Genomic DNA, 16,052 nt, shown 5'->3' on the forward strand with positions numbered 1-16,052 from the left:
CGGAAGCGATGGACGACGACGCGAAAGAAGAAACCCCCCCCCGAGGAGAGGGACGCGTAACGACGATGACGATGACGAAGAAGAAGACGACGATGATGACGTTACCCATCGTCCACCTTCCTGTGCCTTCCTTTTCCGTAGGTAGGTAGGTACGTATCCCCTCGATGGCCTCTATAAAAGTTCGGAAGAGCCTCGACCGCACGCCACACGCGTGAAAGCTCGCAAGTGAAACGCCGCCCGCTCGACACGTTCCTCTTTTTCTACGTGCCTTACATTTCGGGAGTACCACCTGAATCCGATACACACGTAGGAGAAATGCGGACCGTCGCAGTAAGTAAACGCGTGTCGAAAATAAACCTTCATTATTATTCGATTTATGCTTCGCTTCAGGAAAGTCCTCGAGCTCCAGAGACGCCGAATTGAGGATATTTTTGGCGCTTATCTCTTTCTTTTTTTTTTTTTATCGTGCCATTTCGAAAAATGTTAAACGAGGGTTTAAATGAAAGCGTTTCAATTGAATTATTATAGCGTTTCAATTGAATTATTATAGCGCACGAGGGTGATTGATGCGAGCAATAAAATATAAGACGTTACGCTATCTTACGCACAAGGTGTGCGCATTTTTTATTTATGATTATTCGTCGATCGCGTGCTTAAACAGGCATTTTATTACGGCTATGTAATATATTATTTGCGAGGACAAGTGTAACTTTATCGAATTGAATTTTTGCATTATTTACACTCGAGGCGCTATAAATCCGAAGCTTAAGCAAGGCACCTGCTGCCTCTTCTTCTCTTCTCCTCTTTCAAGGGACACTCAAAACCGGTTGTTAAGTTTAAACGTCGATTGGCGCAATCCTTTTACCGAGTAACGAGCGATCAAGTGACCAGGTGCATTATAATGAGAGTAACTTTCGTCCTTGCGAAATCGCGCGATCATCGAGACATTCCGATCGCCCGTCTCTCCTGTCCTTCTTCTCAAATCGTTCGTTCACTTTTCTTGCTGCGTCGATCAAAAAAAAAAGCATACGATTAACAAATTGATGAAAAATATTTGTCGAAAGACATTCGCTTTCTATTCGAGTAATACAGATCTTGCTCTCGGCTCGCGAGTCTGCGCGTTTACATCATCATGGGTTCCAGTGACCGAGCATCTGCCTCTTCTTTTTTTCCTTCAGACGATGGAAAGTGACCCGGCACGTTTTTCCCGCCGTGAAAAAAGAGAGGGAGAGAGAAAGAGAGACTGGGAAAAAAAAATCTCTCAAACGTGCCCCCGCGCATCGCGTATGAATCCCGTGGACTCGAAGCGACTCGCAACCGCGGTGTAAAAGTAAAAGGGGGATCCTCCTGTGCCCCCCCGCCCTCTCATTCGCCGACACGGTCTTGATAATTACAGCGCCAAGGAAAATAGCGAAAGCAGAGCTCCTGCTCTCAAAGTCTCCCGACACCGCCGCGCTCTCGAAGCATCATGATTAAACGATCGCGGGTCGTTAAATGAGTAGGAAGCTTCGCTCGAGCGAAGTGAGGTATCGCCCACAGGTACATTGACAGCGTATCGTCCTCCTTCCGCGCTAACGCTGCGACATGGTGCCCCCCCCTCTCTCTCGCCCTCGCTCCCTGTTCGGGAAATGTGGGAACGGAAAATGCTATTCTAGATCAATGCACTTTCTCACGTCTCGCGGTGCGAAGAGAAATATCGCGAGTTGCGAGAACTCGCGAGGTCGCGACCGGTCGACTGACAGTTGAAGGAATCGACGTTGAAAAGCCCGCTAACGAGTTTCCTCGTGTTGCAAGAGCGCATTAGTCGTCTTTATCGGGGAGGAAATTGTACATTGTACGATTACGTGACTGCGAGTCAAAAGTCACGACGCGACAATCGATCGCGGAAGAATCGTTGATAACGGAATCGCGCGAATCAAGAAATTTCCATTGCAAATTAGCTCCTTAACAAGCGATGCGACTTAGCGCGCATATTTCACCCATTCACGGACGATGTCATTTACACACACGAATATGTATATATTCCTATTTACACGCCATTCGTGTTAAATGAACGTATAATTAACAATTTATTAATAATTCATCATATTAATCAATATATTATATGCCTCGCTATAACTTTCGCACACGGTGTATAATTAATTATAAAATTAACAATTGTTAATTACACGCTAATTTGACCCAAGTGCTGCACTGAGAAAAATCGTTTGATTGCACCAAGACGTATACGATTGAAGGCATTTTGGTTAAATCAAATAAGAATTTCTAGTTATTATAATAAGACTCGATTTTTTCATAACTAGAACGTTTAATAGATTTTACTATAAGGATTTGGTTAGTATTTTTTGGATGGATCTATAAAATTTCTTGTTACATTAATTTCTTTGTTTGCCGCTGGCGGTGAGCCACTCTTAACTTAATTCGTATTCAATATTTGCCATGAAATGTATATAAAGAACTAGTATTAACATTAAATCCAAAATATATTTTTTTCTCTTACGAGCAGTAGCCAGAAAGAGGATCGCTAGCGTTCTGATTGTGTGTATTTGAGCTGCATCCTCTTCTTGTATACTGTTTATCAGTTTAATTTCTAACGAATTGAATTTAAAATAATTTATTTAGTAATTTGAATTAAATTTATTCAATAATCTTGTTAGAATTCAGAATATTAAACAGACTTTTGGGATGGGATTCGATTGACCACGTCGCCAATTGGCCAATTCAAAATAGGACTCTCTGATTGGTTAATCGTTGCTGGTTACCATAGGCACAGGTCGATATAATTGGCTGTGGTCAAACGGGACGCTCCCGACTTTCTTTTGAGATTAGATGGAAAAAATTTTAGACGAATTGGTGCTGGCTCTATTATTAATCAGAAAATTTGGTAAATTTAACAGGAAGAAATTAATCAGATTCATCTGGTAATTCCTACAAGAATTCTGGTTCGTCCATTTTCCAACAGACATACTGGTTGAATCCACCAGAATTCTAATGCAAAGATTTTCTCAGTGCATAATTATTGACTAAGTTTCCACCGGGAGTTCGAATCGGGTCAGAGTTGGGTCAGAGTCAGGTCAGTCAAGTTGGGGTGAACTTTTTATGATAGAAACACCAATAAACCCTATTCTGACCCAACTCTGACCCAATTCGAACTCTCGGTGGAAACTTAGTCAACGATATTATTCTCTCGTTTTAGAGCACGATTTTCGTGATCGCCTGTTCATCGATCGCGTTGGTGATCGCGAAACCGGCGCCGGAGCCGCCGGTGAGCTCGTACTTCCCACCCTCCGGTGGGGGTGGTCCCTCCGGTAGCTACGGGCCACCCGCGGACCGTTATGGACCGCCGCAACAGAATCCGGTGGTCCACAAGCACGTGTACGTCCACGTACCGCCACCGGAAGCACCCGAGTACAAGGCGCCCAAGCACGTGCCGCAGCCGCAGCCGCCGCAGAAACACTACAAGATAGTCTTTATCAAGGCGCCGACGCCGCCTACGCCGACCGCGCCGCAGTTGCCACCGCTGCCGCAGCCGGATGAGGAGAAGACGTTGATCTACGTGCTCGTCAAGAAACCGGAAGAGGCGCCCGACGTTGTACTTCCGACGCAGGCGCCGACGCAGCCTAGCAAGCCCGAAGTCTACTTCATCCGATACAAAACTCAGGTAATCTTCTTTTCTTTTCTCTTTTTTTTTGCGACTCTCGGTTCCCACTTTTATACAATCAAGTTGGGACGCACGTAGACTGAGAATGTTCCTTCTTGTGAGGGGAATTAAAACGCAATATAGATATTGTGCAATTTCTCAGTCGTTTTAAAACACGATGTAACAACCGCTACCAGAAAGCGGTCTATCGAGAACCTTGGTTAAGCATCTCCTCGAATGTCCCAATGACGAAAGAGGAAAGTGTGGCGCCTCGCTTGCGGAATGTAAATTGCTCATTTTGGATGATAAAGCGAACGAGGCAACATTTCTTTTTTTTTTTGCGTAGGAGTTATAGATGCGAATATCAGACATGTCGTCAATATCAATGACATCCGCCCGTCATTTATCTCAGCGAGTTTACGGCCTCGCTTAGTTGGACCGATCATTTTTTTTCGCGTAAAAAATTGTCAAGATAATTGACATGTTGACGACTTGAATAATTGTAGAAAGTTTCTCTCCTCGATTAATATAATGATACTATTGGCATAAGCGAGCTGTTGAAATTTCCAGAATAAAGCCTTAGTCAAGACAGATGCAACTATTAATTACACCGCGCATCAGTTGCAGTTCTTTGTTGCGAAGGAAATATCTAATTATATATATTTATTATTACGCGCATTAATCAAGCATCGATCGAGGAGAATCCTTTTACAGTATCAATCAATTATAGCTACTGAAATCTCTCTGGCTTAAATTGCCTCGGGCTTTCAGCATCAGAATATATATGTACCGACGTGATTTAAATTGCGCGAGAGATTGGGTCTGTTCTCTTTAGCTGCACTAGTGCAATAAGTTGGAAAGAGACAAACGTACTTTCTTTCACTCTAACTAATTGCACTAGTGCAGCAGTGCAGCTAAAAAGAACCGGCTCATTGTCTATCGAATTCTATCAAACTGCAATCGCGGAAAAGGTCACGATCGCGCGATGAACTACTAGCATATAAAAATATTTTACGCACATGTGTCGTTTCTCCCTCTTTTTTTTCATCTCCTTCATATATATTTATTTTCACGCATTACAGAAGGAATCACAGGGCGGCGAATACGGTCCACCGGGGCAACAACCGGGACAACCCATCGATAGTTATGGAGCACCACATCCGGGTCCCAGCGGACCGTATTAAATTGGTCGTTAAATAAATCGAGAATCGTGTGTCACGCCGTCCTCGAAACTCGGCCACCTTCAGTCGGGAGACGGTTTCTCTATCTCTCGGAGACTATTCTCGATCACTTTCTTTCTCATAATGGACGCGGACGTGAATCCGGACACCCGGACACTTGGATCTTAATAACTGTAGGAGGGTTGTATATATATCTGTAATTCTGTATCTCGTAAGATAGACCGCATGGTGTTTAAAGGATGCTTAAGAGGCGGACGCTTCGTATTGCCAAGTCTACTCGCGCGCACACGTAGATGTATGTACGTGTGCGTGATCCCCGAATAACTGGCCGAGTATCAAGTACGCTCGTGTCCGTCTTAAAAAGATATCTTAAAAAGAGAAATGTGAAACAAATCATTTTATATGCGAGACGTCGATGTTTCTTTCGTATCTTTTAAGAAAATAATCGTAAATATACACTTTTTATATCAACTTTCAGTATTATTACATGTAATCACCTCGTGTATATCGCCTTTCTCTCTTCACTAACTTTATCCTTTGTTTCGCAAATTCTCACAATCCGCACAGCTTCTCATTCTAGCGTCTCTCATTAGATACAAAGTCGAAATTATTCATAGATCTAGCTCGCACTCGCAGAACTCCTATGCCTCTAACTACTTTCTTTTTTTTTTTTAATCTTGAACGTGTTTCAAGTCTCAAAAATCTGTATCCCACTCGCAATCATTATTTATGACAAAATTTGCAACAATTTATTATAACGCTTCTCTTAAAGATATTTGAAAAAAAATACGTAAGATTAAGAAGTCAGATAAAATACTTGCAAATATATGCAACAGAGTGCAATTGTCCAAGTAGAATTTCATATTAGCGTTAAGTACGAAATATATATGTGATCCAGAAGAAATTCAGAATTCTTATAATACTGTCAAAATTCATGCATTCGCGCTTATTAACTAGATGAAGATCTTACACTACGAACGTCAGTTTTAGATCGTTCTCTATTAGTTACAATTCTAATCAACGCTATCGGCAAACGTGTATACAATTCCTGACTGCTATGTCCGCTATTTATATATATATATATATATATATATATATATATATATATATATATATATATACAGGGTGTCCTAAAACTCATAATCAATCTTTCAAAGACAGATTCCTGGGATCATTTGGAGACGATTTTTCCTCAGCGAAAATGTCGATGAAGGCCATCATTTTTTGCATGTTCCCAATTTTTGTCATCATATATCTTTGCAATTAAGCCTTAAATTAAAACTCAATTAAAATAAACTCTATTTAAAATTAATTGAAGAATGTGGTTTTGCTAATATTTTATTTCTACAAAGTTTAGCTTTACGAAAAACCCCTTATTTCCAATCACTTATAATTCGAAAATTATTAATGCCTCGACATTTTCGTTGAGGAAAAATCGTCTTCAGATGATCCCAGGAATCTGTCTTTAAAAGATTGATTATGAGTATTGGGACACCCTGTATATATGTATATTCCTTTATATTCAAGTATCTAAAACTCTGTGTAAACCTGTACGCGCGACTATGTCAGAAATATCTTTGATAAATTAAGATCATAGGTGAAATATATACTATGAATTATTTGTCGATCTATAATTCGATCATTCGTAAATAGGAACGATAAAAGATCGAGCGATTGCAAGAAGTATTAGTATCCGGGCACTCTTTTTTTATTTTTCATATATATATGTGTGTGCACATATATATGTATATAAATATTGGATTAGTAATAACTATATTTCTAAATTTCGGCAAGGCTATATATATATATATATATATATATATATATATATATGTACTAATTCAATATTTATATACGTATATAAATATTGGATTAGTAGCAACTATATTTCTAAATTTCAAAGGCTATATGTGCGTAATGGGAACCGCAACAGGGATAAATAGGTAGATCGTTGTTTAGATTTTTATCTAAAAAAATAATTGCGAATGTATATATTAGATCGAAAATCGCTTCTGAATCGTTACTTTATACTGATCTAACGAAATACTGCAAGAAGGTATGTCCATACATATCTCCCCGACTAGAATCAATTTTAATCTATTATCATTATATGCGTATATTTACATTTCTAGAATAATTATAGCGGAACGCGATTAAATCGTATTTGGATTGATAAAATGCGGCACTACAGTAAAATAGATACTTCAATCGCTCACTAGAGGAACGCGTATCCGAAAATACTGACCTACGTTGTTTTTACGTGTTACATAGCTAACTTTCGCACTTACAAAATCACGATATTATATCTCCCAGATATTTTCCGCAATGCAATTTCCCTGAATCTGTTTTAGTGGACGTTCTTATTGCAATATCTAAATACATAAATTGCTTTCTCTTTCGAGTCTCTCGGGAATATTGTGACATCCGGCTAACTTACTTAGCCGCTGTAATTACGATATCGTTCTTATTATTATAAGAGCGTAACGCGTTTTAAAAATTACAATATTATCGGTGAAATGTATGTACAAGTGAGCAGAACCTTGATCGAATATCCTACGTACAGAAAAATTACAGGATTAAAGATGCAAGAACATGCTGTTGTATAAAAATAATACTGTGAAATATCTAGAATTATTAATGAAACTTTAAAAAGAAATATGTACTAACATAAAAATTTTAAAATAACAGACTCAAAATTCCCGACCAGCGGAATTTTTTTCTGAACAATGCATTAATTTGCAAATGGAAACGTTCTTAGCAGTATCATCCTCACGTTCTTAGGATCACCACTTATATAGGATAATATTTCAGCACTATCGCATTTTGTTTAAGCGTTATTTCATTTTAAGGATATTTAAAACAAATTTCTCGCTCATGAAACTTAATCATCGAGATATTCAAGTGACGGAAATGCGGCAATTATAGAATTCTCAACTATTGTGAAACGCGAGAGTGATAATAATGTGCTCTATATATATGTTATATTCTACATTTTCCATTGGATATGCGCTATCACATTCTCTTTTAAAAGTTGAAGATCAGTATAACTAGTATATCCATCCTTTGTTTTCACAATTATATATCTTCTCAGATATTAATTTGCGACAAGAACAAAGGACAATGTCGCAATTGGGGGGGCGAGCGAAATTGTGTGATCTTATTCTTGGTGCGATCGTTGACGCTCATGTCTTTGGCCAATCAATCGTTTAATGTACGGTGCGAGTAACGGATAAGAAAGGAAGAACACGTGTCCGCAATAGTACACACTTGCGTAGACTTGATTATATCGTGGATACGAGAGAAGTATGAACGACACGAGGCTATACCCCATGAAAATTAAAGTGTAAAGCTTCATAAAGAGCCAAGCGAGCATACGTGCTTCCCATCGAGTCTTCAGCAGCGTTTGCACCTTTTCGCTGTTCTGTAATGCTGGTCCGATCTGGAAAAGAGAGAGAAAAAAAATGATAGATCGGATAGAAAAGAATGGCAAATCGGAAGAGCCGAGTAATGGATTGATTTTTGAATCACGCATTATACTTACGTCTCGTTCAAAGTACATGATAAGAAATTCCATAAAGAAACAGTTATAGTATCCGGAGTGAAAACCGTGCCAAAGAGCGAGGAAGAGCAACGTCATTATTTGGCTGCGCATTCTTGAGCCCAAAAACTTCAACCTCTTATAGATATACTCGGCGCACCAGTGATTGGTGTTTATGTTAAACGAGAGAATATAGTGATTGAATTGCGTAGCGGTTTCGAACGTTCGCAGTTTAACGTTCGCGCAACCGTCCCATTTAATGTGACCTTCGGAGTCTTTTCCATTGTATGTCAAACCAAAAGTAATGCACACCTGAAATCAGATATAGTGAGATGTACATGCGTGTTACAGAAGACGATCAACACGAGGACTGCAAGCGTGAATTATATTTACCCCTTCTGTGATTAACCAGACGCTGACATATTTGTAGAGATTGATGCGACCCCACACGCCGATGAGCAAGCATTTTTTTATTAAATTTAATTTCTGGAATGACGGTTCGAGGAGATATTGATCGGAAACGTAGAGCGTTCCGATCTGAAATATCGCCACGTATATAAATCCAACGAAGGCCCGCAACAATCCAGCCGATACGCAATCTGGCAATTTGACAGCCCCGGTTACCGGATCCTAATAAAATACAAAGCGCAACATTTATCGAGATAGATTCATATTTCTCGCAATTTAACAGATATTTATATACGACAATAATAATCATTACACGTACACGCTCGCTAAATCGACTATTGACATAATCCAGGTATCGTCGTATACTGAACTGCGGCCCGATGAGGAAAGCACCTGGGAAATAAGCGTACGCCGCGATTTCTAACAGCGACGGTTGTTCCTTCAAGGCTACCAGTTTCTGGCTATCAGACAGCTCCTTCTACAATATTCGTTCCATTGATTGCGTCGCGGAATAATACCGTGAGATAGTAGAATTATTGAAAGAAATAGCGTTCGTACGTCATGTTTTTTACCATCCCATATATTAAATGCAAGTCCTATTAACCTAAGGGTAAGTACGCATTGCGGCATTGTCCATTTTATATCATAATCTTGGGTGCTCGTGGTGTAATAACCTGCGTTAAAAACATTTCTTATTCAAATATCTTATAATATACAGGGTGACCCATTTTAACTTAGGCAGCCAAATAACTCGAAAAATAAGCACACTACGAAAAAATGGTTAGAATCAAAATTTCGTCATTTCGAGGGGGACGTAAAATAACGTTAAAATCAGCCCCCCCACCCCTCCCCCTGGGCGGTGAGGGGGGGCAAGTTTGAAATCTTAAATGGAACCCCCTATTTTTCATTGCATATTCTTGTAGCTTATCTCGAGAGCTTTCCAAAACACTATAATTAAGTACCTTTTTATTAAGTACTTTTTGAGTTATAAGGCTTAAAATAATTTCTTAATTTTACATAAACCATAAAATATCTAGTAAACCATTCATTTTTCGATTATCTTACCTTCATACTTTTATGTACAAAATAATGAGAGGAATCAATTGGTGTAAAGAAAACATACAGTTGTTTTTAAGAAAAAATATGGAATTGTTAATTGCAAATTACATATTTTTTCTTGCCCCCCCTCACCGCCCAGGAGGAGGGGTGGGGGGGCTGATTTTAATGTCATTGTACGTCCCCCTCGAAATGACGAAATTTTGATTGTAACCATTTTTTCGTAGTGTGCTTATTTTTCGAGTTATTTGGCTGCCTAAGTTAAAATGGGTCACCCTGTATAAGGTGCTCGAAATATAATAAGTGAAAAAAAAAATAATCACAAATATCAATTCGCATAAGTCAAGAGTATAATATTTCGCGATATTATACTTTTATTACGCGACATATTTCCAAACAGAATTACAAGTTGGTGATGCATTCCCTATCCTTTCAGAAAGGATTTCTTCTAACAAGACGAAAAATATTCTTGACACATTTAATCCGGTCACAATCTTTATATAGTATAAAAATGAAATTTTAAAACTAAAATAATAATTATTATTCTTCTCTCTCGAATTAAATAAAATTGTCTTTATAATCTGGAAACAAGAATAATATAAAGAAATCTAAGCTATATATTCTTGCACTTAGAATAATTTGATATTAGCGTCAGTAGCTGCGCGAAACCGATATGCATCTGTCGTCTTTTGTAGATAGTATCAGGATCATTTCATTCTAGATTTAAAAATTTTCCATTTAAGATTAAAATATTCTTTTTTAATAAAAAATATGATTGTCGCTATATCAATCCTATTTTATGATAGATTGAAGTGTAACAGCATTAAATTTAGAAATCTTTTCTGTAAGTGTAATAATCAAAATAACATCGTAATACAAGGTTGCTCTAAAAATATGACAGAAACGCACATAGAGCAAGCAGTTATTGTTTTTAGAAATAGCTTAGTGTCGAAAAAAACCTCGAGTACGTTTTAATTTTATGTTGATATTATGTAGATTAATATCTCCAAGTCCAATAGATAAATCGAGAGAGTGTAATAAACACAGTATCCACAAATAGATGTACTTGTAAACCGATTTTCTTTTCAACTTTATAACATAAACTCTTGACGTTGGCGTAAAGTTAACATTGCTTTACCGTAAAGTAAATACAACATGTTGAAGAGGAACGTCATGATGACGAACAATCCGGTGTTGCCGAGGATCATTAAGATCAGATACGTCCCACATATCGCCGTTGATGAATGAAGTATGTGATAATCTGCGAAAACAGAGAATACATGCATGTCCTTCTTTGTATGAAAAGGGGCAATCGTGCACGCGTCGCTATTTTTTTATTCTCCGCAAATTGAGATATCGTTGAAGCGAATTACCGTAATTCCAGTAACCAATTGAGAGACCGCACGCTATGAAAAATAAGTGCTGATGAATAGGATCCTTGCCATAGAGCGTGTATCTGTGAAGGAGCGCAACGGGAAATCCTGAAGTCACATAAAGTTTCATGGTCAATTTTTTTTATCCTCACATTATTACGTGAAAATTTATCTTTATTTTTATTTCTTCTAATTACATGATGATTGTTCAATGATGATTACTTTGATAATTTCTCATGTATTTTTTCCTTACATATTCTCACATTTTCGCCTATATCAAATGCTAAAGTAATAAATTGAACTGAAGTCGTATAAAAAGTTTGATATTTTTTACGTGCATATAAATACATATGAAATGTCTATTTTATTATATGGGAACAAAAAATAAAATTATGATGAAAAAAAGGCATTCTTGTTTTGAAAATATATTTAGTTTTAACATGGAAAACTTGAAATGAGATTATATTGCCTTAATTAAAGAAAAATATACTTGCTTGAATAATTGCTTACTTGAATGAAGCTATTTTGTACAATTCAATCAAGAAAAATATATTTTTATAATTTAAGATTTAATTTTCTTGAATGGAAAAGAAACAATGTTAGATAGAAAATAACATTTTTAAATCAAAGATTATAATTTTCTTAAAGTAGAATTAAATAATTATATATTCTTAAGGTGACAATTACATTATTAAAATAAGACTATAATATTATTGAAATTTGAAATTATTAAATTTTTCTAAGAAGATTATAAATTATTGCGTATATACGAAACAATGAATGCATTAGTTTAAGTATATAAGTTTTGATTTGACACTTATTTTTTTCTGTGTAGAAAGACATAACTTCGACATATCGAAAGAGAGAGATTAAGTCACAATTAGATCATTATCGAAGAAGTTGACGACACGAATGGAAAATGCGTATCGTTTTCTATTGATTTCTAATCGTGTATTACAAGAGATATTAGATTTCTCAATTCTTATCAGATAAAATATTGACAGGGTGGAAAAAACGAGAAATAATTTTCGTGTATATAAATATATTTCGAAATCCTGCATATTAAAAAAATCTAATTTGTCATTTAACAGTAACAAAAAAAATTGTCATTTTAATAGTAATTTGTTTACAAACAAATCATTCTTATATTATTCAAATAAAGCATTCTTATATTACTCGAATGATATTCTATTAAAGGAGAACAAAAAGAATCTATTAAGCTTTATCAGTTCGCGAAATGGAAATATTTTGCACCTGCTCGTTGACAATGAATAATCGCAAGCTATTTACGTAACGCGTTTGTAAATAAACACAGGTACGCCTCTCTCACGCACGCGTGTTTTTGCTCTCATATTCATCTACCTATTTTATTTGCAATTTTACTAAAAGTAAATGAATATAATGTGTACAATGTACCTTAACGGCACATGATATCATTCGAATATTCTATATTCATACTGTAAATATACGTTACAGATATAATATACTGAGAATAATCCCATAACATCTCTTGTTGTATATTATTTTTCATATATTTTCAGAATATACTTTGAATATCTCGTATTAGTATATTCTTTCTCGTATATTTTCAGGATATTCTATACTATTGCATGTGTTTCCTCATTTTGCCGCTACGCGCGCTACCAAACTCGTACTTAATTTTTGGTAAAGTGAACATAAAGGACTGGAATTAACATGAGTTCCAAAGTTTCTTCTTTTTTCTTTTTAGTCAGTTTAATTTATAATAAATTGACTTAATTTAAAATTTGTTTAGTAGTTTAGTTGTTCTGGATTCCTGGTTGGGATTCAAAATATTAAAAAGATCATTTGAAATTAAAATGAGAAATAGTGTGTGCGTTTACGGCATTTATCAAAAGTATTTATATTACATATAATGAATTATACTACAAGATATTCTCAGTATTTACTATTAACCAAAATAGGCGGACATTAGAGCATTCTTAATATATCATAGTATTTCGAATGTTCTGAGAATATATGCATTGTACTTTTGCGATATTTTTCGAACATTCTCAGTATCTACATGTGCTATTAATTACATGCTTATCATTGATCAAAAATTTGCAGCTGTCGATTCTATATAAGCGCGTAAGCGGAATAACCCAGATAGCACACGACAGAACATGCTCAAAAGACATCGAAAAGACGACTTAAAGACGTCTTACAATTAAATCCTTTAGACATCTTTTGGCCTTTTTATGCTGCCTGGGAAGTGATTGAAGGATTACGAGTATTTCGTGCATGCACACACGACGCACGCATAAACGTTCGGCACGAGACGCACGTTTCCTGGCGTCGCTCAAGGTCCGCGTATGTACGTACATGTCAATAACGCGCATATCGAGGCGAAAAACGACATTAAAGATTAAAACGTGAGTATAAAGTCGCAAGTGCAATTACACCGCATTATGGATTATTATTTTAGTTATGTATGTGCAACGTACGTAACGTCGCGCAGAGGGTGATCTGCTCCCCCTCCGAGGGAATCCCTAGAAGGAAACGAGGTAGGAGAGGAAGAAGGAAGCACGCCGGTAATCGAGCCGTGTGGAACATTATGAATGAACGCGGATCGATTTACCCCCGGATATAGCGTGCAAAAGAAAGGAAAGAGAAGAAGGAAAGGGGAGAGAGGGGGAGGAACGGGATCTTCTCTCGCGAGGAGGCATTTTGATATCGAGCGTTGAATACTTACCCAGTAAAATGGAGACGAGAAGCCGCAGCGCGGCTTCCGGAGCGCCCAACAACGTCGACAATCTCGCCAGCCCGCCCGGGCTGTACGCCACATCGTCCATGACCGACGAACGACTAACGAAGCACGCGAGATTCTATTAATGAAGGCAGCAACGAAGGCACGCTCCCTCTAGACTCACAAGCATGGCCGCGACGACGTTCCGTCTCCTCCCTTAATCGACGCGACGAGCACTAAACCACCGTCGCGATCGAGCTAGCTTCTCGAGGAACGCTCTTGCGATTAACCTTCGCCACCGTCGTCACCACCACCGTTGGCTCGCTGCGTTGTTGTTGCCGCAGCGGCGGCGGTGGCGGTAACAGCTGATTCGACGTCGCTGCGCGCGACGCGTGTGGTGACAGATGACGGGCGACGACGGAGGTCGGAATTCGGAATGCTCCGAGATGACGTGGTTCTCGCGTCCTCGTTTCCCGTTTGTCGAATTAGGATATTGAGCGACGATCGAAGGCGCACGCGGCTTCGAAACCGTCTCTCCCTCTCTCTCTCTCTTTTTCTCTTTTTTTTTCTTTCTATTAGCGTGTTTTAAGTGAAGCGAATAACGTTGTAAAGTGCCTTCAAAGTTAACGAATTATTTTAAGGATGTTTTGTACCTATTTTCAAAATATTGACAATTTAATGAAAATTGTACAGAATGTCTTTACATATATTTAGAATCGTCAGTACAATTTTTAAATCGATTCACTAAAGCGTTCACAAGTTATAAGGATTTTAATTTGCACCGACCCTAATAGCACATGATATCATTCGAATGTTCTATACTCATACTGTAAATATACGTTACAGATGTAATATACTGAGAATAATCCCATAACATCTCTTGTTGTATATTATTTTTCATATATTCTCAGAATATACTTTGAATATCTCGTATTAGTATATTCTTTCTCGTATAGTTTCAGGATATTTTATAATATTGCATTTTATAATATTGTGTTTCCTCATTTCGCCGCTACGCGCGCTACCAAACTCGTACTTAATTTTTGATGAAATGGAAATAAAAGACTGGTACTAACATGAGTTCCAAAGTTTCTTCTTTTTTCTTTTTAGTCAGTTTAATTTATAATAAATTAAATTAATTTAAAATTTGTTTAGTAATTTAGTTGTTCTGGATTCCTGGTTGGGATTCAGAATATTAAAAAAATTATTTGAAATTAAAATGAGCAATAGTGTGTGCGTTTACAGCATTTATCAAAAGTATTTATATTACATGTATGAATTATACTACAAGATATTCTCAGTATTTATTTATACTATTAACCAAAATAGACGGACATTAGAGCAATCTTAGTATATACTTAATATATTATACTTAATATATCAATTATGTATCTCGATTGTTCTGAGAATACATGCATTGTACTTTTGCGATATTCTTCAACATTCTCAGTATCTACATGTGCTGTTAGGGGAATTAACATGTGTTCTTATGAGAAACGTATAACCACGATTTAATGACAAAAACGCCAAATGACAAAAACGCATGGAAATAATATTCAGAATTTGTTTAAAAGTTTAGATAGATGAAATATTTGGTCAAATAATATTATACAAGTACAAACTGGTTAAAAAGATATTAAATGTAATTCAATGAAGTTAGCCATGTATCTGTCACAAGGCGAAATTCTCTGCCAAAAGTTAATCATTTTGATTAACAAAATTCGAAATATTTCAGTAAAAACGCAATAAATATTAAAAAATACAATTACATTACACACAATTTCTTACTCAAAATACATTAAAAGTGGATATATTCGTCAATATTGATTTTCAGCTACTTTTTGTTGGGATTGTACATATAAAACATCCTTAATTATATCTGTTGAATTTTACCTTGGGAAAAAAGGGAGGTAAATTGCTCTTAGAGTTGTCTTCTACGAGTTTCTCATTAAAATAATAATCCAAACGAAGAAATTCGTGCTGTTTCTTAACGACGAATCCAGCTCCTTTGACAAGCTAGAGATGGTGAATAAATAATCGTAGGTTGGCAGCAGTCGGGAGTAAAAAATATTCAACATCAATTTTTCGCAGCTGTCACGGCGAACCAAATAGACCGATTGAGACTGATCAGAGATCAAGTAGGTCGTCG

General features: G+C 37.0%; 2 protein-coding genes across 2 annotated transcripts; one reads left to right on the plus strand and one right to left on the minus strand.

Annotated features, from left to right (window-relative positions):
• Positions 1 to 210: 210 nt before the first annotated feature.
• Positions 211 to 5,292, plus strand: LOC105256053 (leucine-rich repeat extensin-like protein 2). Its single transcript, XM_011265692.3, has 3 exons — positions 211 to 330; positions 3,197 to 3,661; positions 4,723 to 5,292. Exons 1-3 carry the CDS (start codon positions 316 to 318, stop codon positions 4,822 to 4,824), a joined length of 582 nt encoding a protein of 193 aa, XP_011263994.1. The 5' UTR covers positions 211 to 315; the 3' UTR covers positions 4,825 to 5,292.
• Positions 5,293 to 6,687: 1,395 nt separating this feature from the next.
• On the minus strand, positions 6,688 to 14,312 carry LOC105256052 (lysophospholipid acyltransferase 5). Its single transcript, XM_011265691.3, has 8 exons — positions 13,910 to 14,312; positions 11,197 to 11,304; positions 10,962 to 11,084; positions 9,326 to 9,441; positions 9,087 to 9,245; positions 8,753 to 8,989; positions 8,363 to 8,671; positions 6,688 to 8,260 (listed from the first exon to the last, which is right to left on the minus strand). Exons 1-8 carry the CDS (start codon positions 14,007 to 14,009, stop codon positions 7,979 to 7,981), a joined length of 1,434 nt encoding a protein of 477 aa, XP_011263993.1. The 5' UTR covers positions 14,010 to 14,312; the 3' UTR covers positions 6,688 to 7,978.
• Positions 14,313 to 16,052: the final 1,740 nt, after the last annotated feature.

Source organism: Camponotus floridanus, unplaced genomic scaffold (genome assembly GCF_003227725.1).
Source record: "Camponotus floridanus strain SB8 unplaced genomic scaffold, Cflo_v7.5 scaffold200, whole genome shotgun sequence".
Classification (NCBI taxonomy): Eukaryota; Metazoa; Arthropoda; class Insecta; order Hymenoptera; family Formicidae; genus Camponotus; species Camponotus floridanus.